This window comes from Rhincodon typus, chromosome 1, assembly GCF_021869965.1.
Source record: "Rhincodon typus isolate 14 chromosome 1, sRhiTyp1.1, whole genome shotgun sequence".
Taxonomy (NCBI): domain Eukaryota; kingdom Metazoa; phylum Chordata; class Chondrichthyes; order Orectolobiformes; family Rhincodontidae; genus Rhincodon; species Rhincodon typus.
The window spans coordinates 174,637,852-174,652,365 of NC_063332.1; the positions used below are offsets into that span (position 1 = coordinate 174,637,852).

Consider the following 14,514-nt stretch of genomic DNA (forward strand, 5'->3'; position numbering starts at 1 on the left):
CCCTTCATCAGAAAAGGGTCTGATGAAGGGTCTAGGCCCGAAACGTCAGCCTCTCTGCTCCTATGATGCTGCTTGGCCTGCTGTGTTCATCCAGCCCTGCACCTTGTTGTCTCGGATTCTCCAGCATCTGCAGTTCCTACTATCTCTGATTCGAGTTTACCTGGTTAGTTCTGTCACAACAATGAAGAAGCAGAGATGCTATAATTTGTATTGTTAACCAGCTGGGTGAAAGGACTTGTATTTAGACACATTTCCTCAAACAACCCTGAACACTTCACAACTAAAAGGTTTTCGAAAATGTGTTGTACAACTGAAAAAAGACATTGCAGCCATTCACCCAGAGCTATATCGACAGCACCCCCTCAGGTCTGTGACCTCAACAGTCTCTGTGAGGGGTGTCAGTCTGGCTCAGTAGTGGGGGGTGGGGGCACTCTCATAGCCTTTTGAGGTTCTGGTTTCAAGTTTCATTCAAGATTCGAGCTCAGACAAATTTTCGCTTTGATGCAGTACTGTAGGACGGCTGCAATGTTGGAGGAGCTGACTTTTCGATAAGATGTTAAATGGAGGCCCCAGGGCTGCAGAGAACCCACTCCTGCCCACCCATTACCGTGCCCAGCACAGTTAGACAGGTATCTGAGGTTCGGGTGGCCCACTCACCCATCAATGACTATCTGAAAAGGGCATCCCCGCTCCCTGCCAACTCGCTTTCCTTTCACTGGGTCTCAAGGACCACCACCTCCCTCTTCTTCCTCCACTCCTCGCCTCCCCCTCACCGACACCAAAAAACATACTCATTCTGATCCATTGGAGCCCACCTCATCACTAGGCCCAAGTCACCCCTATTCCCCACAACCCTGCCCCCTGCGGCATTACTGGCACATGCTGGGCTCCCATGAGCTAGCAGCTGAGATAGGGCACCCCTGTCCCTGTGTGGCAGAATTACCACCAACCCCCAGCTGCCAGGCAGATGTTCCTTCCCTGGGTGGGGTTCCCCACCCTGATCTTTTAGCTGGGTGTCGGGGAGCACTGCACATCCCCACCTTAATCTGCCCTCTGAGGTGGGTACACAAATACCATCCCCCTGCCCTCCACCATCCCCCACTAATTTAATGAGGAGAAAGGGATGATCCTTGGTGTCATCACTTCAATTGTCTTCACAAAATCAGATTATCTGGTTATGGTCACACACCTGTTTGTGGGATCTTGCTGTGCACAGGTTGGGTCCTGTGTTTCCCACAACAGTGACTTAGTTTTCACAAGGGTTTAATCGGCTGTAAAGATGTTTTTGAAACACCCTGTAGTTAAGAAAGGAATGAATTAAATAATGTCTTTACAAGGACAAGGGCAGCAGATACATGGGAACACCTCGCTATTATCTAGCACCATGCTTCATCTAGCTATGAAGAGAGGTTGAGTAGATTAGGATTATTTACATTAGAAAGACGGAGGTTGAGGGGGGACCTGATTGAGGTCTACAAAATCATGAGAGATATAGACAGGGTGGATAGCAAGAAGCTTTTTCCCAGAGTGGGGGATTCAATTACTAGGGGTCACGATTTCAAGGTGAGAGGGGAAAAGTTTAAGGGAGATATGCATGGAAAGTTCTTTACGCAGAGGGTAGTGGGTGCCTGGAACACGTTGCCAGAGTCCGGTACGATAGCGTCATTTAAGATGTATCTAGACAGATACATGAATGGGCAGGGAGCAGAGGGATACAGATCCTTGGAAAATAGGCGACAGGTTTAGATAGAGGATCTGGATCGGTGCAGGCTTGGAGGGTCGAAGGGCCTGTTCCTGGGCTGTAATTTTCTTTGTTCTTTGTACCAGCCCACCCCCTGCAAGTTCCCCTCCAAGCCACTCACCAACCTGACTTGGAAATATATGGCCGTTCCTTCACTGTCCCTGGGTTAAAATCCTGGAATTCCCACCCTAATGGCATTGTGGGTCAACCCAACGCACATGAACTGCTGCAGTACAAGATGGCAGCTCACTCCTAACTAAGGACAGGAAATGAATGCCGACCCAGCCAGTGACACCCATGTCCCATCAACAAATAAAATGCTCTTGTGTTGTAGACAGACACAACAACCAACATGAGTGAGGAGCAGTGAGATACAAGAACCAGCAGGCTTTTTTGCAAACGTTGGTTTGAGAGATAAACACTAGCAAGAAGAATGGTTTATGCTGCTTCAAATGCTGACATGAGAGCTTTTACATACTCCTGTAAATAAAATCTTAACTTGAATGGCTCAGCAGATAGACAGCGGCACTCCTTCAGTTAGCCTGGTAACAACAACTTGAATTAATATAGCACCTTTAACAAAATCAGGCTTTGCAAGGTGCTTCGCAAGAACACATTGGAGGAAACGTCCTGCTTTATTAAGAGGATGAGGAATTTCCCACACAGATACAGGTTGGCACTAAACAGTGTTCTGAACGAAATGAAGGGATGGCACAGTGGCTGAGTGGTCAGCACTGCTGCCTTACAGCACTTGGGTTCGATTCCACCCTTGGGCGACTGTCCATGTGGACCTTGTACATGTTCCCCGTGTCTGTGTGGGTTTCCTCCAGGTGCTCCGGTTTCCTCCCACAGTCCAAGGATGTGCAGGTCAGATGGGTTGGCCATGCTAAATTGCCCATAGTGTGCAGGGATGTGCAGATTAGGTAGGTTAGCCATGGGAAATGCTGGGATAGAGTGAGGGGGTGGGTCTGGGTAGGATGCTCTTTGGAGAGTCAGTGTGAACTTGATGGGCTGAATGGCCTGCTTCCACAGTAGGGATTCTATGAGAGAGAAACTGGTATTGCCACTGTTGCCCAGTAATCCTTGCTTTAAGCGGTAGGTGTAGAGATTGACCTGGAAGAGGATTAGACTCAACAGTGCAGGGTCATTCCAGATGTTCATCCATCACCTGCTGTGGGCTGGGGCTAAGGCAGTGCTAAATTATTGAAAACATTCACACTGAACTGAATTAAAGCCTCCTGTTTTATACAGACAGTATTGTGTGTGAAGCCTGCAAGGCAAGATTGCAGATATAATTTTATGATTACATTTAAAATCCTCACCCAGTGTAACAGCCTTGGCCAAACACCTACATAAAACTAGTTCTTCATCCGGAAGCCCTTAGAGAATTATTCTATCTGCATAATAATCAAAAAACTATTTCAGCAACGTAAGGACAAGATATAATATATCTGTGACCTAGAACTGAAAAGATTGTATGTAACAGTATTGTAGTTCTCAAAAGAACTATATTGAATTATTGTGTACATTCAAAACCCTCAAAGGAGTGAGAGTGAGTGAGAGTGAGTGAGTGAGAGAGTGAGAGGGAGAGAGGGAGAGAGAGTGAGGGAGAGAGAGAGTGAGAGAGAAAAAGTGAGTGAGTGAGAGAGAATGTGTGAAAGTGAGAGACAGAGTGAGAGAGAGTGACAGAGAGTTTGTGTAAACGTGAGTATGAGTGTTTATGTCCCTGTGCTTGTCTGAAGTGAGAGCGAGAGTGAGAGCGTGAGAGCAAGAGAGAGAGCGAGAGTGAATGTGAGTGCAGTAGAGTGAGAGTGAGAGTATGGGTATGAGTGCATGTCCCTGTGTGTGTTTGGTGTGAGGAGTGAGACAATGAGTGAGTGTGTGTGTGTGTCTGTATATATGTGCAAGTGTGTCTGTGCGTGTTGTGTCTGTGTGTGTCTACATGTGTATATCTGTATGTGTATGTGTGTGTGTCTCTTTGTGTGTGTCTGTGTCTGAGTGTGGGTGCGTGTATGTCTGTGTGTGTGTGCGTGCGTGCGTGTGTGCGTGCGCGTGTCTGAACACAACAGAAGCATTGACTCACACAGGGTCTACTGGAAATATGGAACTCTCCACCTCTCCAACATCAACACTCCCCATCCTCAAACCACAAAACAAACAAACAGCGAGGGCTGGGGTTCCACTGAAAATTTGAAAAACTGAGGCAGATTTTTGGTCGGCAACACTAGTAAGGGTCAATGAGTGACACTGAGTCAGTGGAAATCATCCATGATCTAATTGAATTTGTATCCAAGTAGCTAGTTCTCCCTCTATTCTGTGTGATCTAACCTTGCTAACTAGTCTACCATGAGGAACATTGTCGAATGCCTCACCAAGGTATGCCACCGCTCTGCCCTCATCAATCCTCTTCGTTACTTCTTCAAAAAACTCAATTAAGTTAGTGAGACACAACTTGCCACATACAAAGCCATGTCAACTAACCCTAAGTTCTCTATTTCTGTTTACTTTTTCACACAGAGGGTGGTGCATGTATGGAATGAGCTGCTAGAAGAAGTAGTGGAGGCTGGTACAATTACATTTAAAGGGCATCTGGATGGGTATATGAATGGGAAGGGTTTAGAGGGATATGGGGCAAATGCTGGCAAATGGGACTAGATTAATTTAGGATATCTGGTCAGCATGGACGAGTTGGACTGAAGGGTCTGTTTCTGTGCTGTACAGCTCTATGACTCTTGAAAGTCAGAGTTGGAACAAGTCGGAAAGTCTACCTTTCCTCTTTGACTGATTGGAATCTCTCTTTCCCTGTCCTTCAGCTCTAATTGGTGGCCAACTGTGGCTCAGTGGCTAACACTCTCACCCGCTGAAACCGAAGGTCGTTGGTTCAAGTCCCACTTCAAAACCTTGGGCATATACTCCAAGCTGACACCTCACTGCAGTACTGAGGGAATACTGCACTGTCAGCGGTGCTGCCTTTTAGATGTTAAAATAAGCTTCCAGCTGCCATCTCAGCTAGATGCAAAAGAACATCAATGGAGTTATCCCTAGTATCCTGATCAATATTTATCTTTAAACCATTATTGCAAAAACAAAATGATCTGGTCATTATCACATTGCTCTATGTGGGAGCTTGCTGTGTGCAAATTGGCTCCCATGTTTCCCAATATTACAACAGGGACTCCACTTGAATGGCTATGACAGGCTTTCAAATGGCCTGCAGTTGTGAAAGGTGCTACATAAATGCAAGTCTACTTTCATATGTTATGGACGGTCCAAACTCATTGAGGCCAGGATGGACATAATCACATTTGTAAGAGCCAATAGATGATAATGAAATAAACCAAAACCTGAATTTAGGCTTTAATTGTCTCCAGAGCTTTGAATAGTCCCACAGGTAACAGCTTTCAACCCAGTAAGGAGAATTTCGACGAATGAGAGGTCAAATTTAAACATTTAAGAATCTGAAAGAGCTGGAAGGGGTAAATATTGAGGATCTGAGACAACAAGGTGCAGAGCTGGATGAACACAGCAGGCCAAGCAGCACCATAGGAGCAGAAAGGCTGACGTTTCGGGCCTAGACCCTTCATCAGAAATGGGGGAGGGGAAGGGGATTCTGAAATAAATAGGGAGAGAGGGGGAGGCGGATAGAAGATGGATAGAGGAGAGGATAGGTGGAGAGGAAACACACAGGTCGAAGAGGCGGGGATGGAGCCAGTAAAGGTGAGCATAGGTGGGGAGTTAGGGAGGGGATAGGTCAGTCCAGGGAGGACGGACAGGTCAAGGGGGCGGGATGAGGTTAGTAGGTAGGAGATGGGGGTGCGGCTTGAGATGGGAGGACGGGATAGGTGAGAGAAAGAACAGGTTAGGGAGGCGGGAGAATACACCTCCTCCCACCCACCTTCCTGCACTAGAATACACCTCCTCCCACCCACCTTCCTGCATTAGAATACACCTCCTCCCACCCACCTTCCTGCAAAAATGCCATCCCCTTTTCCCAATTCCTTCGCCTCCGCCGCATCTGCTCCCAGGATGAGGCATTCCACTCCCGTACATCTCAGTTGTTCTCGTTTTTCAAGGACCGTAACTTCCCCCCCTCAGTGGTCGAGAACGCCCTCAACCGTGTCTCCCACATTTCCCGCAACTCATCCCTCACACCCCGTCCACGCAATAAGAACCAAAAAAGAATCCCCCTCGTCCTCATGTACCACCCTACCAACCTCCGGATCCAACGCATCATCCTCCGGCACTTCCGCCATCTGCAATCCGACCCCACCACCAAAGACATCTTTCCCTCCCCACCCTTATCTGCTTTCCGGAGGGACCACTCTCTCCGTGACTCCCTTGTCCGCTCCACACTCCCCTCCAGCCCCACCACACCCGGCACTTTTCCCTGCAACCGCAGGAAGTGCTACACCTGCCCCCATATCTCCTCCCTCACCCCCATCCCAGGCCCCAAGAAGACTTTCCACATCAAACTGATGTTCACCTGCACATCTGCCAATGTGGTATACTGCATCCGCTGTACCCATTGTGGCCTCCTCTACATCGGGGAAACCAAGCGGAGTCTCGGGGACCGCTTTGCAGAACACCTACGCTGGGTTCGCAATAAACAACTGCACCTCCCAGTCGCGAACCATTTCAACTCCCCCTCCCATTCCTCAGATGACATGTCCATCCTGGGCCTCCTGCAGTGCCACAACGATGCCACCCGAAGGTTGCAGTAACAGCAACTCATATTCTGCTTGGGAACCCTGCAGCCCAATGGTATCAATGTGGATTTCACAAGCTTCAAAATCTCCCCTCCCCCTACCGCATCCCAAAACCAGTCCAGCTCGTCCCCGCCCCTCCCTGAACTGACCTATCCCCTCCCTAACTCCCCACCTACACACACCTTTACTGGCTCCATCCCCGCCTCTTTGACCTGTTTGTTTCCTCTCTACCTATCCTCTCCTCTATCCATCTTCTATCCGCCTCCCCCTCTCTCCCTATTTATTTCAGAACACCCTTCCCCTCCCCCTTTTCTGATGAAGGGTCTAGGCCCGAAACGTCAGCCTTTCTGCTCCTATGATGCTGCTTGGCCTGCTGTGTTCATCCAGCCCTGCACCTTGTTGTCTCGGATTCTCCAGCATCTGCAGTTCCTACTATCTCCAATACTGAGGATCTGTTGCCCCTGGCTGGAGAGGCTGAAACTCAGTCTCCGGGTAATTTGAGACTGAGATGAAGAGAATTTACTTCACTTAGAGAGTTTTGAACCTCTGAAAGTCAAGGAGCTGTGGTGGCCAATCAAGTACATTCATTGCTGAGACGGAACAACTTTTGGGGTCTGGTGAATTGGTGGGTATGGGAATAAGGTGGGATAATAGATTTGAAATGGAAGACTAGTTGTGATCCTATTAAATGGTGGAGCAACCACACAGCCTACTTGTCTTCCAATTTCTTAGATCATTATCCTTTGAAATAGGCAAGCTTTACAATGGGCTTATTGAAAACTATTGGCTCCAGGCTGTCAGTTTGTGTTTACCAAAGTCATCTGCTACAGCTCACAAATCTGTCAGGTTGGTCTTAAAGCTTTTTTACTGGGTAACATGATCCTGGTCCCGTGTGTTTAATAGACTGTTATTGCTTTGCAATAGGTTGCATTGAGAGGGGCCAGAGTTTTATTGTTGCAAATAGGACAATCATAATTGAATACGGCTTCCTGCTCGAAGAAATATCTTTACTTGTAAATGGCCCGATGCTGTTAAATTGAGGAAATTATCCTGCCAATGGGAGTCTGTTTCAAGCAATTAAAAAAAATCCTAATGTATGAAAAGTTAATTAAAAGTTTGTTGGGGGATTACCTTCTACATGTTTTTGGGCTGGGAGAGGTTCTATTTCTACAGTAGAATGACTAAAAATATCCTCCATCCCCGCCTCTTTGACCTGTCTGTTTCCTCTCCACCTATCTTCTCCTCTATCCATCTTCTATCCGCCTCCCCCTCTCTCCCTATTTATTTCAGAACCCCCTTCCCCTCCCCCATTTCTGATGAAGAGTCTGGGCCCGAAACGTCAGCCTTTCTGCTCCTATGATGCTGCTTGGCCTGCTGTGTTCATCCAGCTCTACACCTTGTTGTCCCAGACCTCGGCTCCTGGATTTTATTTTCAATTTAATTAATAATAACAAAACACATTGTCTTTGTAGTTAGTGGCTTTAATGTTGTAAAATAGCTGTATAAAACAACTTGAGTTTATGTAGTGCTTTTAACTGCATAAAATGTTCCAAGGTATTTTACAGACACATTACCAACAGAATTGGACAATGATCTACTTAAGAAGTTGTTAGGCGAGGTGACCAAAGCTTGGTGCAGGAGGCAGTGCCAAGCATTCACAACTGAAAACAGCAGAGGGCTAGCTGTGGGGTAGGGCCATGTTTAATGTCGTGTTCGCTGGGGCTGGAAGGGGATCGGGGGTAGGGTGGGGAGTGAGGGGACTGGAGGTGGTGGCAGGGCAGGATTACTGTTGAGATCCTTGTGTTTGAAGAGGTGCGTCTCCCAGTCCGGAGCTGAAGACCTGAGCAGCATCTAGGGAGCCAACCTCATTCAGGTGTGTTCTAACAGCTCCTAGCCAGGCAACCAAGAATATTGGAGATCAGGGTGGGAAGGAAGTGTAGGCATAAACCATCTTGTTGAATCATTAGGATCTGGTGAGGAGGTGGGGGTGGGGGTGTCTCACTGAACGACTGTGAATCATTCATCTCTTCCTCTGAGCTGGGTGGGGCACTGTGTAGTTGGCACACAACGTTCTGCAGGGAACAAGCAAAACACCGTACAAACATCCAAGGAACTGCAGATGCTGGTAATCAGAAACAAAAAGAGAAATTGCTGCAAAAACTCAGCAGGTCTGGCAGCATCTGTGCAGAGAAAGCAGAGCTAAGGTTTCAGGTCCGGTGACCCTTCTTCAGAACTGTAACATGTATGCAAAGTACGACATATGAGTCATTGCAGTTGGATGGAGATAGTTTGTTTATGTTTAAAGCTGCTTCTGGATCAGCTTCTAGAAAGACTACACCTGATTGTTTAAACATTTTAGATAGGAGGCACAATCAAAGGCACCATTTCTGGCCTCCATTCTTCCACCATTGGCAGCCATCTGGCCCCTACTAGGAATTCTGGGATTTGAACTTCTTGTCTTGAACCTATCTGTTTCTCTCTCTCTCTCCCTTTCGCTCCCTGTATAAGGCATTCCTTTGATTAAGCTTTCACTCACCTGTTCATACTATTTCCTAACGTGCCTAGTTGTCAAAATTTGCTGGACAATACTGTTGTCAGACACCTTGAAATGCTTCACCACATCAAAGATGCTTCACAAATGCAAGTTGCTACTGTGATGTAGACTAACTTGCTTTCATTCTAACAAATTTTGGAAGAACTTCTTTTGTATTTTAATGGAGGTGGTTCTATGCTCCCAGCCACGCTCGCACGGAGAATAGACATTACACCTGTCCAGTTTGTTTCAGATTGCAATATGCACCTTGTGAACAACAACGAGGAAGCAGATCACCACTGCAGGTCACCTTGACAAGCAGATGCTGGTATTAGTTTGTTTGAATCGCAGACTGATTCAACGTAGGATGGTCTATAGTTTAATCTGAATCACTTTTTAAGTTCCAATTTCATAGCCCCCTATGATTCCAAATGCATTGCAATTCATAGTATTTGGAATAAAAGATTAAATTAAAAAAGGTCATGAATTTATGCTGCAAAATAAGAATAATCCAACTGAGCAATGACCTGAAAGCTGCTGGGGAATTCTAGAATACTCTGAATAATGCATTTACTTCATTATCATAGAAATATCTGTATTTCTTGCTGTCTAAAGCCATGAATTTTGCAGTTGCCTTGTGTATTGGGGCTTTAGAGAATGCAGTATTCACCTGTTCACCAGGAACTGTAAGCACATTACATCATGTCTTCAGCTATGCACCTGTTGGTTCAGGTTGGTCACATTATGCTTATGTTATGGGACGTACCTGAACCAAGGCTAGACTCCAATTACGCTATGATTCATCAAAGGATGAGCTCATGCTTAACCCTCTCGTGCTTAGAGGTAGACTAGCTCCAGCTCACAGAACCACAGTTCCACATACGTGATCAGATGCAGCCCACACCTACCCCCAAAAGAAACATTGACTGCCTTCAATGATTCAGAAGAGGTTTACCAGGATGTTGCTGGGAATGGAGGGTTTGACTAATAAGGGGAGGCTGGAAAGGCTGGGACTTTTTTTTACTGGAGTGTAGGAGGTTGAGGGGTAACCTGAAACAGGCTTATAAAATCATGAGGAGTATAGTAAAGTGAATAGCAAGACTTTTTTCCTTACAATGACAGAGTTCAGAACCAGGGGACATATTTTTAAGGTGAGAGGAGAAGGATTTAAAAAAAGCCATGAGGAGCAATTTTTTCCAGCAGCGAATTGTCCATGTGTGGAATGAACTTCCAGAGGAAGCGGTAGATGCAGGTACAGTTACAACATTTGTAAAGACATTTAGATAAGTATATGAATAAGAAATGTTTGAAGGGATATGTGCCAGGAGGAGGCAGGTGGGACTAGCTCAGTTTGGGATTATGTTCGGCATGGATTGGTTGGACCGAAGGGTCTGTTTCCATGCTGAACGACTCTGAGTGGATACAGCTAACAATGAAAACAGCCTTAAAGGTTGCTCACAGTTTTGGTAGGATTTTATTTCACTGCTGCTGGGCTACATTAAGCAGTTGACAATTCAGTCAGCAATATGTAGCATACATAAAGTTACAAACAATCTTAAAGCATAATGTACCCTGCGTACCTGAATCCTAAACCACTTTCCAAATTTCATTACCAAATATTTGTAACAATGAGGCTTTTAAAACTCAAGTTAAAGATTAAAAACAAACAAATGGAGAGTACTAATGACCATTGATTCTTGTAAATACTCTCCTGCTTTTAAGATATCAGTTTTAAAGAATTGTACACTGTAGGAAAGGTCCAATAACATATAAAGAATGAACAATACTAGGCCACTCGGCCCTTCCAGACTATTCCCCCATTCAATACGATCATGGCTGATCTGATTTTAACCTCAACACTACATTCCTGTACATCACGAATAATCTTTCATTTCCTAGGTCATCAAAAGTTCTGCATCCACTGCCTTTTGAGGAAGGGAATGCGAAAGACTCACAACCCTCAGAGAAAAATATTTCCTCATCTCTGTCTTAAATGGGCGTCTCCTTATTTTTAAACTCTGACTCATGGTTCTAGACTCTCCCCTAAGAGGAAACATCCTTTTCACATCTGCCCTGTCAAGTCCCCTCAGGATCTGAAATGTTTCAATTAAGTCACCTCTGACTCTTCCAAACTCCAGAGCATACAGGCCCAGCCTGTCTAGCCTTTCCTTATAAGGCAATCCACCTATTTCAGGGATTAATCTGGTAAACCTTCTCTGAACTGCTTCCAACACATTGACATCTTTCTGTAAGTACGGTGGCCAATACCGTGACCAGTACTGTACACAGGACTCCAGTTTCAGTGTCACCAATGCCCTGCAGAACTGAAGCATATTCTTGTACTCAATTCTCCTCACAATGAACATTCTATGAGCTTTCCTGATTACTTGCTGTACCTGCAGACTAACCTTCTGTGATTCATGCATTAGGGCACCCAGATCCCTCTGCACCTCAGAGCTTTGCAACCTCTTAGCATCTAGATAATACGCTGCTTTCTTTTATTCTTTCTGCCAAAATGAACCATTTCTCACTTTCCCACATTATACATCATTTGCCAGATCTTCACCCACTCTCTTTCAGCTATATCTTTTTATTCTTAAACTATTCAAAATAACACTGGGCTGTGGCGATAGTTGAAGCTTTTCATTGTGTTTTACCATGCTGTTCATTGTAGAGTACAAGTGACAATAAATCATCATTCTCTAATGTGTGAACCTAATCTTAACCCTCAATACACCCAACAATTGCTATGGATTCTATGTTAAAAGATCTTTTCAATAATGAGAATTCAAAACTACTTTTTAACTAAATAAAGAACTTGTTTTGCATCACTACAACTTGAAAACATCATTATAAAGGAGATACTTTCTGAAGCACAATTAAGACTCCAAAAACACTCAAAATTAATGATCAGTTATTCTTTTTTTGTAGAATCTTAGGCAATTATGAGAATTTCTTGTTCTTCATCATTTTTAAACAGATGGACTGATGGTTCTCATTGATGTGACAAATAACAATTTACTTTTAAATAGTGCCTCTAAGCATCATAAATCATCCCAAGATGCATGATTGGCACATCATAAGCCACAATCCACCAGACAGTGAACTAGGACAGGGGAACTTTAAGGAACGTCATAAATGTCGAGAGAAAGTTGGTGTTGTTGAAGTGTTTTGTTGGGCGGTAATGCCTGGACATAGGGCCCAGGCAGCTGAAGGGACAGCCACCAACTGTGCAACGATTAAAGTTGGGGGTGCTGAAGTGGCCAGAACTGCAGCAGCACAAATATCAACAAGGGCTTTGGGCTAGACAAGGTTCCAGAAATAGGGAAGGCCAAGACAATGGCTGATTTTGCACATGAGGCAATGAGTTTTTGGAATTGAGACATTGCTGGACCTGAGATAGGTCAGTGAGCACCACGGGTGATGGCGGAGCAAGATGGGATGCCAGTTAAAATATTACATTGCTTGAATATTACTAAAAAGTTGCTTCTCAAGCTTTTTGTTGTACACTCATCAGAATGCCAAATTTTGATGATGTAATCAACAGGAAAAAAGGGTGCTGACTGGTTGGCACATTCACCCTGACTGACTGTTGCGCTGCCATGTGGAAAACAACAGGCAATTATAAGATCTTGTGTAATTAAAAAAATGCCAGGCTTGAACATATTTGTTTTGTTTACAGAGGTCTCTGTGTATGAATGCATCACTTCCAGCCTGTGTCGTTGAGCCTCAGCATGAGTTGAACTGATTATTTTATATTGGTTGTTAGTGTAGCTATTAGCACACACTGAGTTATTCAGCAAGTGCTCCCTAATCTTGGAATCATATCTATCAGTAGATGTTTTGGGTATTTTATTATACATATTGCAAACAGCCAAAGGACTATGCTGTTTCATTTAGTTAGCCAGTGTTGGGACATATGACCCATGGTCTCGCAATGACACTGAAATTCATACATGACTGTGCTCAACATTGGGTGACCTTAAAGAAGTTTATAAAATCATGAGGGGCATAGATTGGGTGAATAGACAAGGTCTTTTCCCCAGGGTAGGGGAGTCCAAAACTAGACAGCATAGGTTTAAGGTGAGAGGGGAAAGATTTAAAAGGGACCTAAGGGGAAACTCTTTCACACCGAGGGTGGTGCATGTATGGAATGAGCTGCCAGAGGAAGTGGTGGGGGCTGGTACAATTACAACATTTAAAAGGGAACTGGATGGGTACATGGATGTGATGGGTTTAAGAGGGATATGGCCAAATGCTGGCAAATGGGGCTAGATTAATTTAGGATATCTGGTCAGCATGGATGCGTTGGACCGAAGGGTCTGTTTCTCTGCTGTACATCCCCATGACTCTATCTCACCCAAAAGACAAGGTGGGGTTGGTTTTAACATCTCCCCTTGGGCCACAAGGTACAATCCATTCACTCGCCATTCAGCTCCTCCACATCAAAGTGCCCACGTTCAGGTGAGCTGGGTAACAGGTGGGTCACCAGCTCCAGATATAGAGTCGGAGAGTCTTAGGGCACAGGGGAGGCCCATCGGCCCATCCCCATGCACCTGGGATAGTATTCCCCACCCCCACAGTCATCAGCTCACAGTCTCCATTTGGTAACAGTTGACCTTGACAGGGAATGAATGACACTCGTCATCTTGAGGCGGTAATATTTTAAACGCGTTTGGGTTGAGTTTACCCCTTAACTTTCCCTTCTCTATCCCCTCCCTCATTCACCCCCCAGCCCCCAATCCCTCTCACCTTTCAGTTTGTGACTGTACTCTGTGCGATCAGACTGAGTCCTCCTCAAAGTGCCGCATCTCTCTTCGTCGTTAGCAGCCGCAGTCCCGGTAATGATAGTATCGGTGCGGCGCCGCTCCTGGATGTACAGCTTGGGTTTGAAAAAGCCCAGGTTTCTGCGCTTACCAGGGGAGGCAATGCTGGGCTCCATTGCCCGTGCAGCTGGAGAGCTGGACTCCGGGACACTGCCTCTTCTCTGTGTGTGTGTGTGTGTGTGTGTGTGTGTTACCTGCCCCAGTCTCTGGGACGGGTTGGCTCCTCCCAGTGCAAACTCCCAGCAGTGGGATCTCCTGCTGCTCCCAACGTGGGGCTGTGGCATTTCACTTTCCCAAGTGTCACACATTTCAACTGAATCCATTCTCAGAGAGAGAAGTGGGGGGGGGGGGAACAAAAGTTTCCAACCAGAAATAACGAAGGCTCTTGTCCTGTAAAGATAGAAACTGTTTCCCCTGGAAGGAAGGTTGGCGACTGTAGGGACATAGAGGAACGGGAGTCGGCCGTTGAGCCCATCGAGCCCGTTCTGCCAGCCAAACTAGGGCGAGATAGGGGGAACAGGGAGTTACTGCGATGTGGTAGGTATTCAACTTTAAAACGCCACCTTTCAAAAGGGAGTTGGATGTGTGCTAAACAAGGGAAAACACCATAAAATCCCGACGAGGGGATAGCAAGAACTGCAGATCCTGGAGCAAGAGAGAGCACAGTGTGGAGCTGGAGGAACACAGCAGGCCAGGCAGCATCAGAGA

The 14,514-nt window shown here is 45.7% G+C and overlaps 1 protein-coding gene across 1 annotated transcript in view; it reads right to left on the reverse strand.

Annotated features, from left to right (window-relative positions):
• LOC125486161 (rho guanine nucleotide exchange factor 38-like) overlaps nucleotides 1–13,922 on the reverse strand; it is a 70,119-nt gene extending 56,197 nt beyond the window's left edge. The window contains exon 1 of the mRNA XM_048612681.1: nucleotides 13,733–13,922. Within this exon, the coding sequence (XP_048468638.1) occupies nucleotides 13,733–13,922 (190 nt within the window). The remainder of the gene's footprint in view (nucleotides 1–13,732) is intronic.
• Nucleotides 13,923–14,514: the final 592 nt, after the last annotated feature.